The 19072-nt window shown below is 45.5% G+C and overlaps 2 protein-coding genes across 2 annotated transcripts; both read left to right on the plus strand.

Annotated features, from left to right (window-relative positions):
• Window positions 1-587: 587 nt before the first annotated feature.
• Window positions 588-4181, plus strand: nt5c1ba (5'-nucleotidase, cytosolic IB a). The gene is made up of 6 exons (XM_076985746.1): window positions 588-774; window positions 877-1044; window positions 1490-1619; window positions 1827-1949; window positions 2429-2613; window positions 2935-4181. Exons 1-6 carry the CDS (start codon window positions 655-657, stop codon window positions 3298-3300), a joined length of 1092 nt encoding a protein of 363 aa, XP_076841861.1. The 5' UTR covers window positions 588-654; the 3' UTR covers window positions 3301-4181.
• Window positions 4182-4354: 173 nt separating this feature from the next.
• rdh14a (retinol dehydrogenase 14a) lies at window positions 4355-6603 on the plus strand. Its single transcript, XM_076985747.1, has 2 exons — window positions 4355-4738; window positions 5584-6603. Exons 1-2 carry the CDS (start codon window positions 4496-4498, stop codon window positions 6199-6201), a joined length of 861 nt encoding a protein of 286 aa, XP_076841862.1. The 5' UTR covers window positions 4355-4495; the 3' UTR covers window positions 6202-6603.
• Window positions 6604-19072: the final 12469 nt, after the last annotated feature.

A 19072-nucleotide genomic window follows, 5' to 3' on the forward strand; every position in this document is an offset into this window, starting at 1 on the left:
CCAAAAAATTACAAGATATGTCAAATGATTCCTGCTGGTTGTTAATACAGGTGAAACTTGGTAAGATATCAAAGGGGATATAACAAATTAAAACTCATTAAACTCATGGTCATTAAAATAAATATATGTTATTAAGAAATACACGCGAGTTCTGATATGGATTAACCCATCTCGTTGATTTTTGATTCTACAAGACCAGTTTAAGGGCTCTGAAACTGCATCTGAAGTTAAGTTTAAAGATCAATTTTGATGGTATTAAAATGTAACAGGGCCAAGACAGCCTTCACTTTGAAGTCAGATACAACTCGGTGGTTATCCTAAACCGACACCGAGATCCGGTAACAATACATGAATTATTTATTTGTTTTTTTGTTTTTTATCTATGGACTATACAACATTTCCATAATGCATAATTAACGAATTACGCCTAGCTTGTTATAACGGCGTAATGTACACTGCAAGCTGCGCCTTACATTTTAGCCGCACATTTGGCGGGCTTCAAAAATTCAATTAGTTGCAATGCTGTAAATATCGAATGGATGAAGCACGTGATCCGGGATTCGCCCGTGACGCACTGCCATGGAAACGTCACGGGGATACAGCAATGGACGGACACCTGTTATAAGCCTACTGTAACATTGCATCGCGGCAAGGATGAGCAAAGATGCCCGGTGTGCGGTTGTGCAGCCGAACTGTGACAGCACCGACGAACAAGACTGGGCTGCCGCAAAGGCGTTTTTTGACAGCTTGAAAACAACAACGAAGCCTCGTCCGGTACGTGGACCAGTTGTATATTTATTTCGGTCTGTTATGCGGTTGCACCATTCTCCTTAGTTTTTGTATCTGAAACCTGTTTAATGTCAACTACCCTCGCAGCCGAAACCTAAAAATGCCGTCAGCATCGCGGTATCATCGCGGACTTTATTCAACATGGTGAAGGAAAGAAAGCTGTATGAAGAGGAGGGGCTCGAGAGATATGTATCCTATCAGCTGGAGCACGAGGATCAGCCTTTCACCCCGGGAGTCGCTTTCCCATTCGTCAAGGTCAGTAAGACATTGAGATGATTTTTTTTGTTGTAATAGCCTATATTTATACAGGCCTATGCACACGTTGTTTATATATTCAGTTTTTGTATGCCTAGTGTAATTACACTGTCATTAAAAGGCAAGAGAAACCGTTTTTCCTTGTAAATTAAGCATATATAGTTCGAGGACACAAGTCCTTCACCCAGTGCCATGATGTCATTGTCAGTGTCACTTGCTTTAGAAAGCTAGAAAGTGCTACACAAGTCTCCTGTGTGTGTGTGTGTGTGTGTGTGTGTGTGTGTGTGTGTGTGTGTGTGTGTGTGTGTGTGTGTGTGTGTGTGTGTGGGTGTGTGTGTGTGCATGCGTGTGTGTGTGTGTGTGTGTGTGTGTGTGTGTGTGTGTGTGTGTGTGTGTGTGTGTGTGTGTGTGTGTGTGTGTGTGTGCGTGTGTGTGCGCACACAAGGCCCTGATGACTGTGAACGCGCGTTTGAGGGAGTTGTACCCGGACAGTGAGGAACTCTTCGATATAGTCCTAATGACTAATAATCACGCCCAGGTTGGAGTTCGCCTCATCAACAGCATAAACCATTATGGTATGGAGAATGACTGAAATACATGACCACTTTAATAACACTTTCCAGTCCAACTTCCAGTAATTCACCAACGTGGCTCATCTTTAAAATATAAACAAGCAAGCAAACAATCAGACAGTAATTGCCTAAAAATTTTAATATGATGAATTATTTGCAGACATCCAGTGTTGCTATAAATGTTGGTCTACGTATGGCTTCTGTCTTTAGATTTATCCATTGAGAGGTTTTGTATGACGGGGGGAGAGAGTCCGATCGGGTACCTGAAGGCTTACATGACCAACCTGTATTTGTCTAAAGACTCTCAAAAGGTACAACAGGCTATTGAAGAAGGTAGGTCAACAGATCTATTTGCAGTTGCCTCTGAAAACACAATATGTGAACTGATACTGCACTGTCATGAGAGCACTGTTTTGTTAGGGACATAAACGCATCACTGAAGCAGCTCAGTGTTAATGGCATGCTTCAGCACAAAAATGTTGGAGAACTTTTAAGGACTTTGGAGAGCAACAGTGAATACAATGTTTTGCCAAATAATCTTTTAAAGCATCTTTTGTGATTAACCATAAATGTTAATATAATGACACAAAAGTTGTCGTTATATTTAGTTCTCAGCAGATAAAATGCAACATGTTTGACATATTTGAGATACATAGACATTTACAGAACACTCAGTTGGGTGTTTTGATTTACATTTTTTAAAAATGCAATAATACAACTCAGCTTACCTCAGAATCGCATTATTTAGCCAACGATTCAAATATTGAACCACCAAACATCAGTTCAAACAAATATGATTTCTGTGTGACTAGGAATTGCAGCAGCGACCATGTTTACCTCTGACAACGAGAACGAACTCAGTGATACTCAGTTACGCGTGGCCTTCGATGGAGACGCTGTCTTGTTTTCTGACGAGTCCGAGATCATTGTTAAGAAACACGGACTGGACACCTTCTTTCAGCATGAGAAGGAGTTTGAGAACAAACCTCTGGCACAGGTGACGAGCGCAACAGTGGTGGACAAAATAAATCTCATTTAACAAGCACAGCGCAACTATTCCACTTGATGATGCATCCAAAAAAATACATAAGATCTATAAGATCAGTATCAGAGTCTGGTGTACTTAGTAGTTATTAATATTAATAGTCAAAGTGATGCCATAATATTTCAGTAGTTCTCACACATTGTCACATGGGAAGGAATAAACATATCACATGAGCTATTGTGCTAGTTACAAAAGCTAGAAAAAAAAATTATTGTTGACTAGAATGAGGTTTGAGATGGTGTTGTGACAGAAGCTGCACTACCTTTTATTCAGGGTCCCCTAAAGTGCTTCCTGGAGGCGTTAGGGAAATTGCAGAGGAAGTTCTATGCCAAGAACGAGAGAATCAGGTGCCCCATCCGCACCTACCTGGTGACGGCGCGCAGTGCGGCCAGCTCCGGAGCCCGCGTCCTCAAGACCCTGCGGAGCTGGGGTCTGGAGGTGGATGAAGCCCTCTTCCTGGCCGGCGCCCCCAAGGGACCCTTGCTGCAGAAAATAAGGCCTCACATCTTCTTCGATGACCAGATGTTCCACATCGAAGGCGCTCAAGAGCTGGGTACCATCGCTGCCCACGTGCCTTACGGGATCGGACAGAAATACCATAAGAGCAGGCCCTTGGAGCCAAACGAGGCAGAGAAGTGAGAGTGGTGTAGTTACCGTGGAACTCAGCAGCGATCGTCTCCCACTCTCTTAAAGTTCTCCATCCAGTGCAGTGGTTTTGCTCCACCAACAACTACACATCAAACCGAGATCCGTGAACTAGCAGAAGTGATTCCGAAGCCCAGTGGTGTGTAGGCCATGCTTCACATGCCTTCATGTTACCCCTGCTCTGATGTAGCAGTTGGTAATTAGCTGAGAAGGTGGTGTCTGTGACAAAAGGTAAAACACAATGAGCAATGGCGACCCGCCATCTTTGGGGCAGGAGGCTTATGGATGTCGGCAGATCGTTTAGCATGGAACAGCAAACTACGAATATTGTTGCTCGCATGCAGTCTATACAGTGAATGTGTTGCCTGGAATGTACTGTAATGTTAATAATCACTGTGTTTGGGTCACTCTCCTGAGTGACTGCAGAAATGTTTCATTATTACAATGAATTATTATTGCACATCCTAGGTGGACATATCCATTAACATAGTCTTATGGTTCTTTGTCCACTGATGTACTAAAAGGATGCTATTTTTTGTGTTTAGAATTAAAGAAATATAATAATAATAAAAATATGAAGAAGAAAAATAGTAATATAGTAATAATAGTAATATATAATATAGTAATATAAAACATGATGTAATATTTTTATTTTGGCAGCTTTTTCCCCTCGAGGATTTATTTTGTATTTATTTTGTGGACGCTGTCCTTGGGCGTGCTATGTACTGCCCAAATCCAACATGGCCGCTTGTGTTGTGTTTGACTCTCAGACCCAGTGACAGTGAAGTTAAAGTGTCCATTTTCTGCATGCTTCATGTAATAAGATTATGTTAAATAAATAAATAGTTATTTTCCACATAACAGTAAATGTGTCATAAAATAAAACCAGAATGTTGTATTACAGATAATGTAAGTCTTTAACCTCAAGTCGAATAAAACTACCTGATCTGATAAGCATTTTAAAACAACCACATACGCTACAAATATTGTCACCCAATTGATGCAGTAAAAGAAATGTCGAAGAGCGTAACAGGAAGTGACGTATGGGTAACGCGGTCATGTGACGTTTTGTTTACTTCCCCATGTGCGCTCGTCGCTTGTCGCCCCGGGAGAGCGGAGAACCGAACCGGTCTCTCTGCAGAACCGAATCGTTCGTTCACGGACACCTTACTGTAATGCGCGTGTCCAGATGATGCGAGGCAAAACTATCATTGTCACTGGGGCGAACAGTGGCATAGGAAAGGCCACGAGCAGGGAGCTGTTCGGCCGGCAGGGCCGGGTGATCATGGCGTGTCGGAACCGAGACAGAGCGGAGGAAGCGGCGCGGGAGATCCGGCAGCAGGCCGGGCCAGAACACGGCGAGCTCCTGGTTAAAGTCCTGGATCTAGCATCCCTAAAGTCAGTGCGCAGGTTCTGCGACGAGATCATCAAGGTAACATTCAGGATGCGGGCACAATGTAGAAAGGTTATTTATTTATTTGCACAATGACCACTTGAATACCCCTAAAATAAGGACGTGGGCTGGGATAGGACACTACAACAAGCACAATGGAAACGACCATTAACAGAGAAATGATACGGACTTTTCTGGAAATAGCCGAAAGTTTGAGGTACCAATGATATACAAACTCAAATAGTTTCAAACGTGGCAGCATATTATGATACCCTTCCCCTAGCTATCTAGGTTATAGAGGTTACGGTGGGTATCACCACCTATAAGATGTGCCAATGACATGGAGAGACACCCATCTAACTGGGTACCACGCTGCCACAGTTCAGGGCCTGAAATTCCAGTTCAATCGAGAGTTCATCTGCTCACAGGCAAGCAACGTGGCCAGAATTAGGGGTTAGCTGTGCAAATGTCCATCAGACACTCTTCAACATGAATATTTACATTTTTATGAACTTACCTTAAAGTGAATCTTTATTTTTCAGTGTATAATGAGAAACAGGCTAATGTTTTTTGTTTAGTTTTTTCCATACAAGATTAAATGCTATACCTCAGGTATGTGTATTAACACTGTCCGTTGCATTAACAGCCCTGAATTGGTTTGACTATTGAATTTGTTTCAGAAACAGGGGAGCTAATTTATTCTTAATTTATTTAGCAATCGCATGCGAAGGTGCATGCCAATACATGGGACAGTCTGTTCAAAACAGGTCTGTTCAAAACAAAGTCTGTGTTCATGCTTCCCTGGTCTTTCTAAACAAATTGCTTTAATCCCAGTAAAACATAAATGGAGCAAACTATATTTCTGTTTATAATTGCATGCTTAGGAGGAACCCAAGATAGACGTTCTGATCAACAACGCTGGAATCTACCAGTGCCCCTACACTAAGACGGAGGATAACTTCGAGATGCAGTTTGCCGTCAATCACCTGGGTCACTTCCTCCTTACCAACCTGCTGCTGGACCTTCTGAAGCGCTCCGCCCCCAGCCGCATCATCGTGGTCTCCTCCAAGCTCTACAAGTGCGGCGAGATCAACTTCGACGATCTGAGCAGCGAGCGTAGCTACGACAAGGCGTTCGCCTACGGGCGGAGCAAGCTGGCGAACCTGCTCTTCGCGCTGGAGCTCGGCCGCAGGATGGAGGGCACGGGGGTGACCGTCAACGCCCTCACCCCCGGCATCGTGAGGACGGAGCTGGGCAGACACGTGCACCTTCCCCTGCTGGTGAGGCCCCTGTTTAGCCTGGTCTCCTGGGCCTTCTTCAAAACGCCGGAGGAGGGCGCCCGCACGTCCGTCTACCTCGCCTGCTCTCCAGACGTGGAGGGCGTCCAGGGCAAATGCTTCGCAGACTGCCAGGAAGAGGAGCTTCTTCCAAAAGCCACAAATGAAGAGGTGGCGAAGAAACTGTGGGACATTAGTGAGGTTATGGTGGGCATCACCACCTAGAAGATGTACCAATTACATGTACTACTAAAGTGCCACCTAATACCATGTACTTGTACCCTGGCTTTTATTCCCAGTAACGGTCAAATGGTTTATCGTCACATAACGTGAATAACGTAGTACAAATCCATGCTGACTTTTCTTAGAAAAGTCTAGTGTACTTATTTCTGTGGTTAGAAAAGTCAGCTGTGCAAGTCCACTCAGTACACGCTGAGTAAATAGTGAACGTTTGCACACGTGAGTGTCACGAGTGAGAAAGCTGATCAGTCAAGATCGTGCCAAGGCCCGCTGGGAAAAGAACTTTCACATAGCTGCGATTCGTAAAGTGGCATAGCTGCGATTCAGCTATTCAGTTCTGCCTTTCAGTCCTGTTATAACCAATAATAAACACCATCATGGCAAGTCTTGACAGTTTTTCTTTCTTTCTTTATACATACCCCATTTCACTGATCCAGGGAGAAAGGTCTGGACAACACAGCACCACCTGAAACAAGTGGCTATCCAGCTGATGCTAGACTAAGTGAGCAGATCAAAAACAAAATTAAGTGACAATTTCAATAAGGGTTATACCAGGCTAATAAATCACCAGGCTAATAAATCATAGTTGATCTCACATTACGTGAATAGTCCTCATTTCTGTCTCAGAAACAAGGTTTAGCTACATCTTCCAGTCAAGTCAGAGAACATTGTAGAAAAACAGCAAAAATGTCAAAATGGATGACATCACTCAAAGTACCAAGTACTGTAAACATCTCCAAAGAATCTTATGCCGTCAGACTTTCCCAGGACAAAACTGTTTATTATTCAATAATTTTCTCTTTTAGCGTTAATAGCACTGAAAAAGCTCAAATAAGAGCTAATAATAAAACCAAAAGTTATTTGTTATTCCACACGAGAACAGGCGGCATTTTTCACCTTGGCTGTCAGTTTTCTGGACATACACAGCCGTGGTACGTTGCCGGTCCGGCTTAATTAGAGCAGTAAACCGCTCCAAGTGCACTGAAACTCAAATTACCCGAAGTGGCAGCTGATATTGAAGCGTCTAAGCGCCTTCATTCTCTCTCTCTCTCTCTCTCTCTCTCTCTCTCTCTCTCTCTCTCTCTCTCTCTCTGTGTGTCTCTCTCTCTCCTTTTCACAGACACACATACATACAACAACAAAACCCTCTGTGCAGCTCCATACACAAAAACACACTCTCACTCTCTCGGTTTCTTTCTTTCGCACACGCTGATTACCGCGGAATGTTTCCCTTATTAATGGGAGATTTACCGCGGCTCTCTCGGACTATAGCGGCGCTCCCTCACGAACCGCTAATGTTTTCCCCACCTGCGCTCCCCCATTAGAGCGTTTGCAGGCTCATTTAGACAGGGCGCCAGGCCCTGCCAAAAACCCTCGACGCGGGGAGCTTTTCTGTCAGGATCCGGCCCGCTCCTCCAGCGGAGGGAGGTCTCCGCAGGTTCGCTTGCGAAGGCCAAGGGGACTGTTTGTTTTTGGAATCAAGAAAATTGCAGACATTTTGAACGTTAATGGCTTTAATGGCGCGTCCCGAGGCGGTGCCGCGGTGCCGCAGTGCCAAGCCGGGCAGCGAGGGCGAGAGAGAGAGGCGGTAAACGCAGGCGCGGAACCGTTTCCTCAACGGGTTTTCTCTCATATTTCCCTCCAAAAATGTACAGTCAACAAATTAAGAGTCCTTTTAAAAATATATTAATGACATAATTTACTACACAATTATTAAAGTAATGATTTTTTAATTGAACAATTTTGTATATAAACATTAACCGAGTATTAAATTGTGCAGTTTTTTATTGATGGATCACTATCACATGCATTAACAAACATGTTGGCATCGGGTTTTCCGGCTCAGGTTACGTGTCCTGGTGCCTTCTTCTTCTTAGCCTGCTCTGAAGCCAGTGCCATTTTGCTGTGTTTGTGCTGGAGCTCTTCTCCAGGCCAAACGCGGGGCTCCTGTCGGTTTTCCTCTTTTTTCTTTTTCTCCTTTTTTATGTGAGCTGGAGGCGAAAACGTATCCCTTCGCCCTTAAGGAACTTTTTCGGCAGCCTAACGTCTATTAGTATAGCCATATATTACGCCATATAGAATGTATATCATGTAAATTGGCGTGGACAACCTAGCACGCTGCCAGGAAAGTCCAGTTTAACTTCCACCCTGATACCGTGAGGTACTTGGGTACACGCCTCATTCAGAACACTTCACTGGGCCCTAAACAAAGATGACATTACAGCTCTGCATGTTGGGGGACCAAGAGGGGCTCAGACTCTGAATGTTTCATAGCAAGTTCTCTCTCTAGGATCGTTTGGCGGTTAAGTATAATGGCGAAGAGTCTGTCAGATTGTATGAAGGGGTTTCTGCAAATTGGATAAATACAAATGGAGAGAGCGAGGCCATGGATTGGGAGCTCTGCACTTTTCACAGTGGCCCCCGTGTTCACTCTCAGCTTCTAACCGTGTCACTAGTGACTGGGCTCTCGTGCACTGCACCGAGTTTCAGGGCCGAAAGCATAACACAATAACTTTTGACGTTTTAAGAAATAACAGCATTGCCAATGGCGTTCAGCTGGTGCAGGAAAATAAATCAAATGTTGTTTATTTGTTAATCATTATATGACCGGTTAATGTAATTGATTGTTTGGCTGTCTCTAAGGCTGCCTGGCCGTACAGGATAAGAGAAAAGAGAGATCCGCTTGCCCTGAATTTGAGTGCTGTGTTTTGACACGTTCTTAAAAACAAATTTGAGTTTTTCTCAGGGTTTAAAGAAATGTCTTGGTTGATGGCAAGATAAAGAAAACACCCCCCCCCCTTTTTTTACACCTTTTATTTTGCACCACTGTTCAGCATTGCAGTGCTCACACATGGAAATGATTGTTGAAGTGTAAATCTCTTCATGGGAAATGTGTAAGTTTTCCAGCGTCTGAGAACCCAGCGTTGCCAAAGTGAGACCGATAACTCCAGAGTTACTCGGGCAGATCACAGATCGCACTGGAAGTGCTTTTATGACAGGTTTCTGGAACATGAACGAGTATTTATCTACAAACTGACCAGACTGTTTAATCCAAGAGACTCTTGACTCTGGAACACTGAAAAGTTCAAGCTCTCTCTGTAGGCTCTCTCAAAACTAAACTACATTTTTAAACATCACTCCTGAATAAAATCCTTGTTCGACTTAAGCCTTTTAGGCAGCCGTGAGTAAGCAAAATGCGAATCCATTAGCATTACTGGCGAGGACTATGGCCTACTACAACCTTAGCCTAGCTTGTGGATCAGTATCAATACAGAGGAATGATCAAACATCAGTCTCTTACACCTGATATGGGTATGTGTTCCAAATAGTTTTTCACACACACACATCACTGCATAACAGCAAATATTGAAACTGAAGAATCTGTAGGAATATTCACTAAGGAGCAGACCCACTAGATTCTTCTCCTATACAGACTTCATTTTGTATTGTAACGTGCCATTTTGCATGAATGCATACATGAATCTGAAAATGAGAATATTTGATTACAGAAAGATAGAACATAACATTTGAGCTTAAAACTTTGTGAAAATCAGTTATCATGTGAGCTTGAAGTGTTCAGATTCAGCACATCTTTCAGATCATTTAAATATCTGGAACATCTGATGTTTTCAGTGTTCTAGTTAAATATTTAAGGTTGACCTCATTCAGTAATGGGTGGTTAGAGTTTAGTGTGTCTGTATGCAGTTTACTTTGTTTATGATCCATTAACTTTCATGTAAAGCAAACAAAAACCTTCTCTTTCTTCTGGCAAATGTTGTATGGATCACCAAAAAAAGCAGATATATGTGAATCTGTTTAATCAAAGATAAACTTCCCAGGCCTGAGACCCTGAGTCAGTGGACCACAAGCTGGTGTTGCCTCAGAACGGATGAAGGTCCAGTCCTTGTGTCTGAGGTTTGGTGTGTTTAATAATGCTCTCACGTCAGTCACAGAAGCAGTCGGCCGTAGCCGTTACTGAGAAAATGTGCGCGGTTAACGGGAAAGCCGTAAACGGGAGGCTTCAAAAGCCGCCTTTCAGAAAACCCTCGCTGCTGGCTGGCTGTGAAACACGCTCATGTGTTAATGGGAAGTTGGGGTGCCGTTTTACTGTGATTTACAAATCCAGCAGACTCTAATGTAAAAACGTCACCAAGGACTGAGTCTCACATCTGAATTCTTTTCATTCTACACTCGTGGTTCATGGCGTTTGACAGAAAGACGTGTCGGAAGTAGAAAGGCTGTATTGTCAGCCGCCATACTGAAATGCAAGAGGACTATAGATTTCTGTTATAATAATAAATGTGGGAGGATTAAGGATGTAGTGTCATACTGTGCATTGACACATTAAGGTCATTGTAAAAGGAGAATTCTTTACTTAAAGATCGTTTCAGTGCTGCTGCTTTGGAGAAATGGAGCTTTGACCCTTCAGTGAGGCCACGTTTCAATGAAGATTAAATCTATATATGAGTTTATGGGAAAACTGTTCCGTCATGCCAAATCAAAATTTGCTATTCAACTCATTGGGTCTGTTGCCATAACTTATATTGCCATATTTCACAGCTTTAATTTTTCACAGCTTTCTTTTCTAACCAAGAGTTATACATATGCTGCATGTCATGTATTGTATCTTTTCTCCATCTAGGATCAGTGTCTGTGTCTGTGTCTTGTATCAACACTCCACCTGGCTTGGGTCTTTCACTTCATCTCTCTCAAAGGCATTTCAGCGACACATACACACACACATACAGTACATTCACGGGGGTGACAAGCAGGGTCAGGGTGGTCGGTGACGTGTCCTCGTGGTGAGAGGCGCAGAGCCCGAAGGCTCGGGGGTCCCGACGGGGCCCATCTGTCCGCAGGACACGAAGCAGAGCCACTTCAAACGGGCCCGTGATGCTAGACACGGCCGAGTGAGATGCGGGAATGCGCTCTGGTAGGGGGTAAAGTGATGAAAACCTTAATGGAACACTACTGATTACAGCAACCCAGAGGGAGGCCCCCAGGAGTGTGGGAGGGGTCGGTAAATGGACCAACGTTTTGTCACATAGCACATTGATTACGTTTATGCTGGATTTGATCCGTTATAGCTGTGGAATGTTTATGGTGTGACACCCCAGTCAGAGTGTTTTCTCGAGCTGAATTACATCAAAACTAATTAGGGTCACCCCAGTCTTTATAAGTCTTGAAAATAAAACAAACAACTTCTGGGTAAATAAAGACCTGTGGGATCTGTCCAAATAAGAAATGGTCTATGCAGTCCACAGTATGACACACCAACACAACATTGTGAACAGGGTTCTAGATGAACCCATAACTGATCCACTCTGCACAAACGTGCTACATATCAAAAGCCAGTTTCACACTGAATACTCACACTGATACATACACACACCCACACAGATACATACACATACTCAGATACATACACATACTCACACTGATACATACACATACTCACACAGATACATACACATACTCACACTGATACATACACATAGTCACACTGATGCATACACATACTCACACAGATACATACACATACTCACACTGATACATAAACATACTCACACTGATACATACACATACTCACACAGATACACATACTCACACAGATACATACACATACTCACACTGATACATACTCACACAGATACACATACTCACACTGATACATACACATACTCACACTGATACATACTCACACAGATACATACACATACTCACACTGATGCATACACATACTCACACAGATACACATACTCACACAGATACATACACATACACTGATACATACTCACACAGATACATACACATACTCACACTGATACATACTCACACAGATACATACACATACTCAGATTCCATAGCCTACTGAAAAACACACACAGATCCCAGAGCTTCCTGAAACACACACAGATCCCAGAGCTTCCTGAAACACACACAGATCCTAGAGCCTATACTGAATCACACACACAGAGATCCCAGAGCCTACTAAAACACACACACACAGATCCTAGAGCTTACTGAAACACACACACATATCCAAGAGCCTATACGGAAACACACACACACAGATCCTAGAGCTTACTGAAGCACACACACACACAGATCCTAGAGCTTACTGAAACACACACACATATCCAAGAGCCTATACGGAAACACACACACAGATCCCAAAGCCTACTGAGACACACACACACACACATATGTGCATCAAATGCACATTCTTCTCAAACACAGAGATGAGCACATACATACACATATCCAGTGTCTCATGTTGCACTGAAACAATACCCATACACACATGTGTGTGGTGTATGTATGTGTGTGTGTGTGTGTGTGTGTGTGTGTGTGTGTGTGTGTGTGTGTGTGTGTGTGTGAGAGAGAGAGAGAGAGAGAGAGAGAGAGAGAGTCAGACAGGGAAAGAGTGTGAGAGAGCAGTGTCTTTCTTCTATTATGTAAACTACACACGTTTAGCACGTTCTTTGCTAAATATATTTACATATAAAGTAGTGATGTGTGTGTGTGTGTGTGTGAGAGAGAGAGAGAGAGAGAGAGAGAGAATGAATGTGAGAAAGTGTGAGAATGAATGAGTGTGAGATCAAGAGAGTGGAAGAGAGAGAGAGAGAGACCAATAGTGAAGAAAGAAGCAGGAGGAAGAGGAGGAGGAGGAGGAAGAGGAGGAGCAATCACAAAGAAACTAGAACAGTGCTATTCAGCTACTTCATCTTTATTCATCTAGTCTTTATTCATCTAGTCTTTATTCAGCTAGTCTTTATTCAGCTGGTCTTTATTCAGCTAGTCTTTATTCATCTATTCTTTATTCAACTAGTCTATATTCATTTAGTCTTTATTTAGCGAGTCTTTATTCATCTAGTCTTTATTCAGCTAGTCTTTATTCAGTTAATCTTTATTCATCTAGTCTTTATTCAACTAGTCTTTATTCAGTTAGTCTTTATTCAGCTGGTCTTTATTCAGCTAGTCTTTATTCATCTAGTCTTTATTCAACTAGTCTTTATTCAGCTAGTCTTTATTCAGCTGGTCTTTATTCAGCTAGTCTTTATTCATCTAGTCTTTATTTAGCTAGTCTTTATTCAGCTGGTCTTTATTCAGCTAGTCTTTATTCATCTAGTCTTTATTCAACTAGTCTTTATTCAGTTAGTCTTTATTCAGCTCGTCTTTATTCAGCTAGTCTTTATTCAGCAAATCTTTATGTCGCTAGTCTTTATTCAGCTAGTCTTTATTCAGCTAGTTTTTTCAGCTAGTCTTTATTCAGCTAGTCCTTATTCAGCTAGTCTTTATTCAGCAAATCTTTATTCAGCTAGTTTTTTCAGCTAGTCTTTATTCAGCTAGTCCTTATTCAGCTAGTCTTTATTCAGCAAATCTTTATTCAGCTAGTCTTTTTTCAGCTAGTCTTTATTCAGTTAATTTTTTTCAGCTAGTCTTTTTTGATCTAGTCTTTATTCAGCTAGCCCAGCGTTTCTCAAAGTGTAATGGGTATTGCAGGTGGGGCGCAAGCAAATGGAAGAAATGAACCTTTTTAAGCCTGTCGTTTTAATGCCTGTTCGGTTTTCATAAGCCCCGGATGTTTAAAATGTCTGAGGAACAGTGTGAACCAGGGCTAGATTCGGCCCTTTAATGAATTAGTACCGGCCCTCCCGGTCAACAAATTATATTCGCCACCCCTATTGAATTTAGCATTTGTATTTGGAGCGTGGAATTTCCCGTTCTTCTGAGGTGGGGAATGATAGAAAAAGTTTGAGAACACTGAGCTAGCCTAACTAACGAGCTCAGGCTCTCTTTCTGGTTTTTCTTTCTGCCCTTCATGATGTGATTTGATCTTAACTCCACCAGGCCTCTCTCTTTAAGATCACTTTGAATCTCTCTCTGTCTGTCTAGGTTAGGGTTCTTCAGACTTAAAATACACACACACACACACACACATTTATCTTGGTCTGTCTGCCTTAAGCTCACCTGGGCCTGCAGGTTGGTGATGATGAATGGCTGTCCTGGGTCGTGGTGAGGGGTAGTGGGCTGCAGTGGGAGAGCCCTGCCTGTCTGCCCAGCAAAAGGCAGCTGAGACAGGAAGCAGCCGTCAGAGCTGATGAAGGCGAGCTGCACGGTGGCTGCACACACACACACACACACACACACACACATCCTCACTGAGCTCCACACACACACACACACATCCTCACTGAGCTCCACACACACACACACACACACACACACACACACACACACACACACACACACACACACACACACACACACATCCTCACTGAGCTCCACACACACACACACACACCCTCACTGAGCTCCACACACACACACACACACACACACATCCTCACTGAGCTTCACACACAAACACACACACACATCCTCACTGAGCTCCACAAACACACACACACACACACACACACACTCACTGAGCTCCACAAACACACACACACACACACACACATCCTCACTGAGCTCCACACACACACACACACACACACTCACTGAGCTCCACAAACTCACACACACACTCACTGAGCTCCACAAACACACACACACACACACACTCACTGAGCTCCACACACACACACACACACACACACACACACACACACACACACACACACACACACACACATCCTCACTGAGCTCCACACACACACACACACACACACACTCACTGAGCTCCACAAACTCACACACACACTCACTGAGCTCCACAAACACACACACACACACACTCACTGAGCTCCACACACACACACACACACACACACACACACACACACACACACACACACACAAGTGCTCGCCGCTCGCCGAGTTCTGTGAATGTGCGTGTCTACACACTTGTTCTTGCAACTTTCTGAAGTCCCAGGTCTCAACTCTTTATGTTTGAATGTATTTCTTGGTTAGATTTAGGCACAGACTCATAAAAGGTTCTGTTATTATTCAGTGAATACACGTTGTATCCCTCACCCCCCTCACCTACTGTCCCCTCCCCTCACCTACTGTCCCCTCCCCTCACCTACTGTCCCCTCACCTCACCTACTGTCCCCTCACCTCCCCTCACCTACTGTCCCCTCACCGCCCCTCACCTCCCCTCACCTACTGTCCCCTCACCTCCCCTCCCCTCACCTCCCCTCCCCTCACCTACTGTCCCCTCACCTCCCCTCCCCTCACCTCCCCTCCCCTCACCTACTGTCCTCTCCCCTCACCTACTGTCCCCTCACCTCCCCTCCCCTCACCTCCCCTCACCTCACCTACTGTCCCCTCCCCTCACCTACTGTCCCCTCACCTCACCTACTGTCCCCTCACCTCACCTACTGTCCCCTCACCTCCCCTCACCTACTGTCCCCTCACCGCCCCTCACCTCCCCTCACCTACTGTCCCCTCACCTCCCCTCACCTACTGTCCTCTCCCCTCACGTACTGTCCTCTCCCCTCACCTACTGTCCCTCACCTCACCTACTGTCCTCTCCCCTCACCTACTGTCCCCTCACCTACTGTCCCCTCCCCTCACCTACTGTCCCCTCATCTCACCTACTGTCCCCTCACCTCACCTACTGTCCCCTCACCTCCCCTCCCCTCACCTACTGTCCTCTCCCCTCACCTACTGTCCCCTCACCTCACCTACTGTCCCCTCACCTCCCCTCACCTACTGTCCCCTCCCCTCACCTACTGTCCCCTCATCTCACCTCCCCTCACCTACTGTCCTCTCCCCTCACCTACTGTCCCCTCACCTCCCCTCCCCTCACCTACTGTCCTCTCCCCTCACCTACTGTCCCCTCACCTCACCTACTGTCCCCTCACCTCACCTCCCCTCACCTACTGTCCCCTCCCCTCACCTACTGTCCCCTCATCTCACCTACTGTCCCCTCACCTCACCTACTGTCCTCTCCCCTCACCTACTGTCCCCTCCCCTCACCTACTGTCCCCTCATCTCACCTACTGTCCCCTCACCTCACCTACTGTCCTCTCCCCTCACCTACTGTCCCCTCCCCTCACCTACTGTCCCCTCATCTCACCTACTGTCCCCTCACCTCACCTACTGTCCCCTCACCTCACCTACTGTCCCCTCACCTCACCTACTGTCCCCTCACCTACTGTCCCCTCCCCTCATTTCGCCTCCTCCTTGTTTATTGTTGATCACGGTGCTTCTGTTGTACCTCCCGCAGCCGCACTGTTGTTGTTAATATCAGCCAGATTCTTCCTGTCATCAGGCCGGACTTCGGTGAGTCCTGTGGTGTCTGCTCAGCATCACAGACCCAAACCCCAGCCAGGTTAGGGCCAAATCACCACGTGTCACTGGGGCCCACCAGAAGGACAGTGTGGATGAAGGACAGAGTGGACGAAGGACAGCGTGGACGAAGGACAGTGTGGACGAAGGACAGTGTGGATGAAGGACAGAGTGGACGAAGGACAGCGTGGATGAAGGACAGCGTGGACGAAGGACAGTGTGGACGAAGGACAGCGTGGATGAAGGACAGTGTGGACGAAGGACAGTGTGGATGAAGGACAGAGTGGACGAAGGACAGCGTGGACGAAGGACAGTGTGGATGAAGGACAGAGTGGACGAAGGACAGAGTGGAGGGAAGGACAGAGTGGACGAAGGACAGAGTGGACGAAGGACAGCGTGGACGAAGGACAGAGTGGAGGGAAGGACAGCGTGGACGAAGGACAGCGTGGACGAAGGACAGAGTGGATGAAGGACAGCGTGGATGAAGGACAGCGTGGACGAAGTACAGAGTGGAGGGAAGGACAGCGTGGACGAAGGACAGAGTGGAGGGAAGGCGTCCACTCCTGTTTCACGCTTTTCTTTCTTCTTTCTTGGCCTGTCTCTCATCTGTTTGATCTTTCCATCTCTCTGTCTTCCCTCTCTACAGCCAGATTGGTTTTCTTTCTTCCACCACTCTCTCACCCTCTCAGTCTCTCACCCGCTCCCTCTCTCTTTCATTCTGCCGTATCTCTCCCTCTCTTTCAATCATTCATCCAATGGCCTGACTTTACACAGAAATTCCAGGCTGATATAAGACCGAAGAGAATGAAATAAATCTTGGGCCAGATTACAGGTAAACCCAGAGCTGTGGTCCTGGCACTAAAAGAACAAATGCATCAAACCCCTGCAGGACATTTTGACAGGACAGTGGACTTATGTCTACCTGATAGCCGCAGGTCTGAAGAACATTCAAAAGGCCTGCTCCTGACCCTGGACATCTGGGCCTCTACACACAGAGACAGGTAACATAAATAGCTCTGTTGATTATATTCATTATTTTTAATCAGCATCGGTCACTGTATCTCCTCCGTGGAAGCAGGATCGGCATGGGGTGGATTTAGGAAGACGTCAGGACTCGTTAGCGCTCTTGCTCGGGAACACTATCATCTGGACACGCTGAACCACAGAACAAGGATTTCAAAAACAAGACAGTATTCCCCTGGGTAAGCTCCGTAATTACAGCGATGCGATCAGGTATGGTTTGCTGTTGTGAATCATGAAGGTTCGAGTCTGGATGAGGACGGACTAGGGATTAAGGACAAACGGGATTAAGGACAGACTAAGGCAGAGTTCCAATATGGGGAATTGGTAGCCAGATTCCTGGCTGCTGCATAATCAGACTCTCACAGGGAGCTGCCGTGTCATCCTGCACACATAGATCTCAATGTTCCGCATTAGAACTCAAAGTCAGATATATTCAGCAATGTTTTCCCGTAGTCCGGCGGATAAATCCCGTCTACGTTAAACAAAGTCGTCAGTGTTCCTCTACCTGCAATCATGGTGTTTAAGCTCCCCAATTTCTCTCACTGACAACTGTGTATCTTAAATCACGCGCGGATCCGTTTGAGAGGACGCTTGTTGCCGTGGATGAGGGTTTATTTCAGGCACGGTCAAAGCAAAAGGGGCCATTTTTGATGGTTACACTTAAGTGGGTCCCACTCTCTACAGTTTGCTTATCTTCTAAGATTTACTGTACACCAAGCGCCTCTCTCTCTCTCTCTCTCTCTCTCTCTCTCTCTCTCTCTTATCACCTCTCTCTCTCTCCCCTCTCTTTTCCTCTCTCTCTCAGTGCCCCTCTCTCTCTCTCTTTCTCTCTCTCTCTCTCTCTCTCTCTCTCTCTCTCTCAGTGCCTCTCTCTTTCGCTCTCTCTCTCTCTCTCTCTCTCTCAGTGCCCCTCTCTCTCCCTCCCTCTCTCTCTCTCTCTTTCTCTCTCTCTCTCAGTGCCTCTCTCTCTCTCTCTCTCTCTCTCTCTCTCTCTCTCTCTTCTCACTGACTTCTGCAGCTGCTTCTACTTTGCTTAGTAGAGTACTGACAGGCAACAGAACCCCCACCTGCTGCTGTCACCTTTGACCTTTGACCCCTGTGAGAGTGCCAGAACATGCGGGGTGGTGACCCCGCGGCCCGGAGCAGCCGGCTGCATGACAGGCGATGAAGCCGCGAATACTGTCGGTACAGGTGGTGCGATGCAGAGGTCCTCGGGGCCCTGTCCATGCATGCCAACCCTCCACAAATCTGGGCCTCTGTCTCCCTCTGCTGGTACATAGATGAACTGCGTGTGATGAAAGCAAGCGGAGAACACTGCGGTACCTTGGCGCTCTCCGGAGTATACTGGACTATCTTTATCTGTGAGAGGAGGACTGGGTCAAGTGGGGAAGAAAGAAAAAAAAACAAAACAAAAAGAAGGGAGGAAGATAAAGAAAAGAGAAGACAAGAAAAGAGAGAAAGAGCAGAGAGGATTTCATGCTGTGGGACAGCTGTGGTCTGAACGGAGCCGGTACACACGTTCACAGCAGGTGCTGCAGCTGTGCTGAGAGCGGTCACGACTCCCGAGGAGCAAACCCGAGGAACCGCTAAA

The sequence above is a fragment of the Brachyhypopomus gauderio genome, unplaced genomic scaffold (genome assembly GCF_052324685.1).
Source record: "Brachyhypopomus gauderio isolate BG-103 unplaced genomic scaffold, BGAUD_0.2 sc43, whole genome shotgun sequence".
NCBI lineage: Eukaryota > Metazoa > Chordata > Actinopteri > Gymnotiformes > Hypopomidae > Brachyhypopomus > Brachyhypopomus gauderio.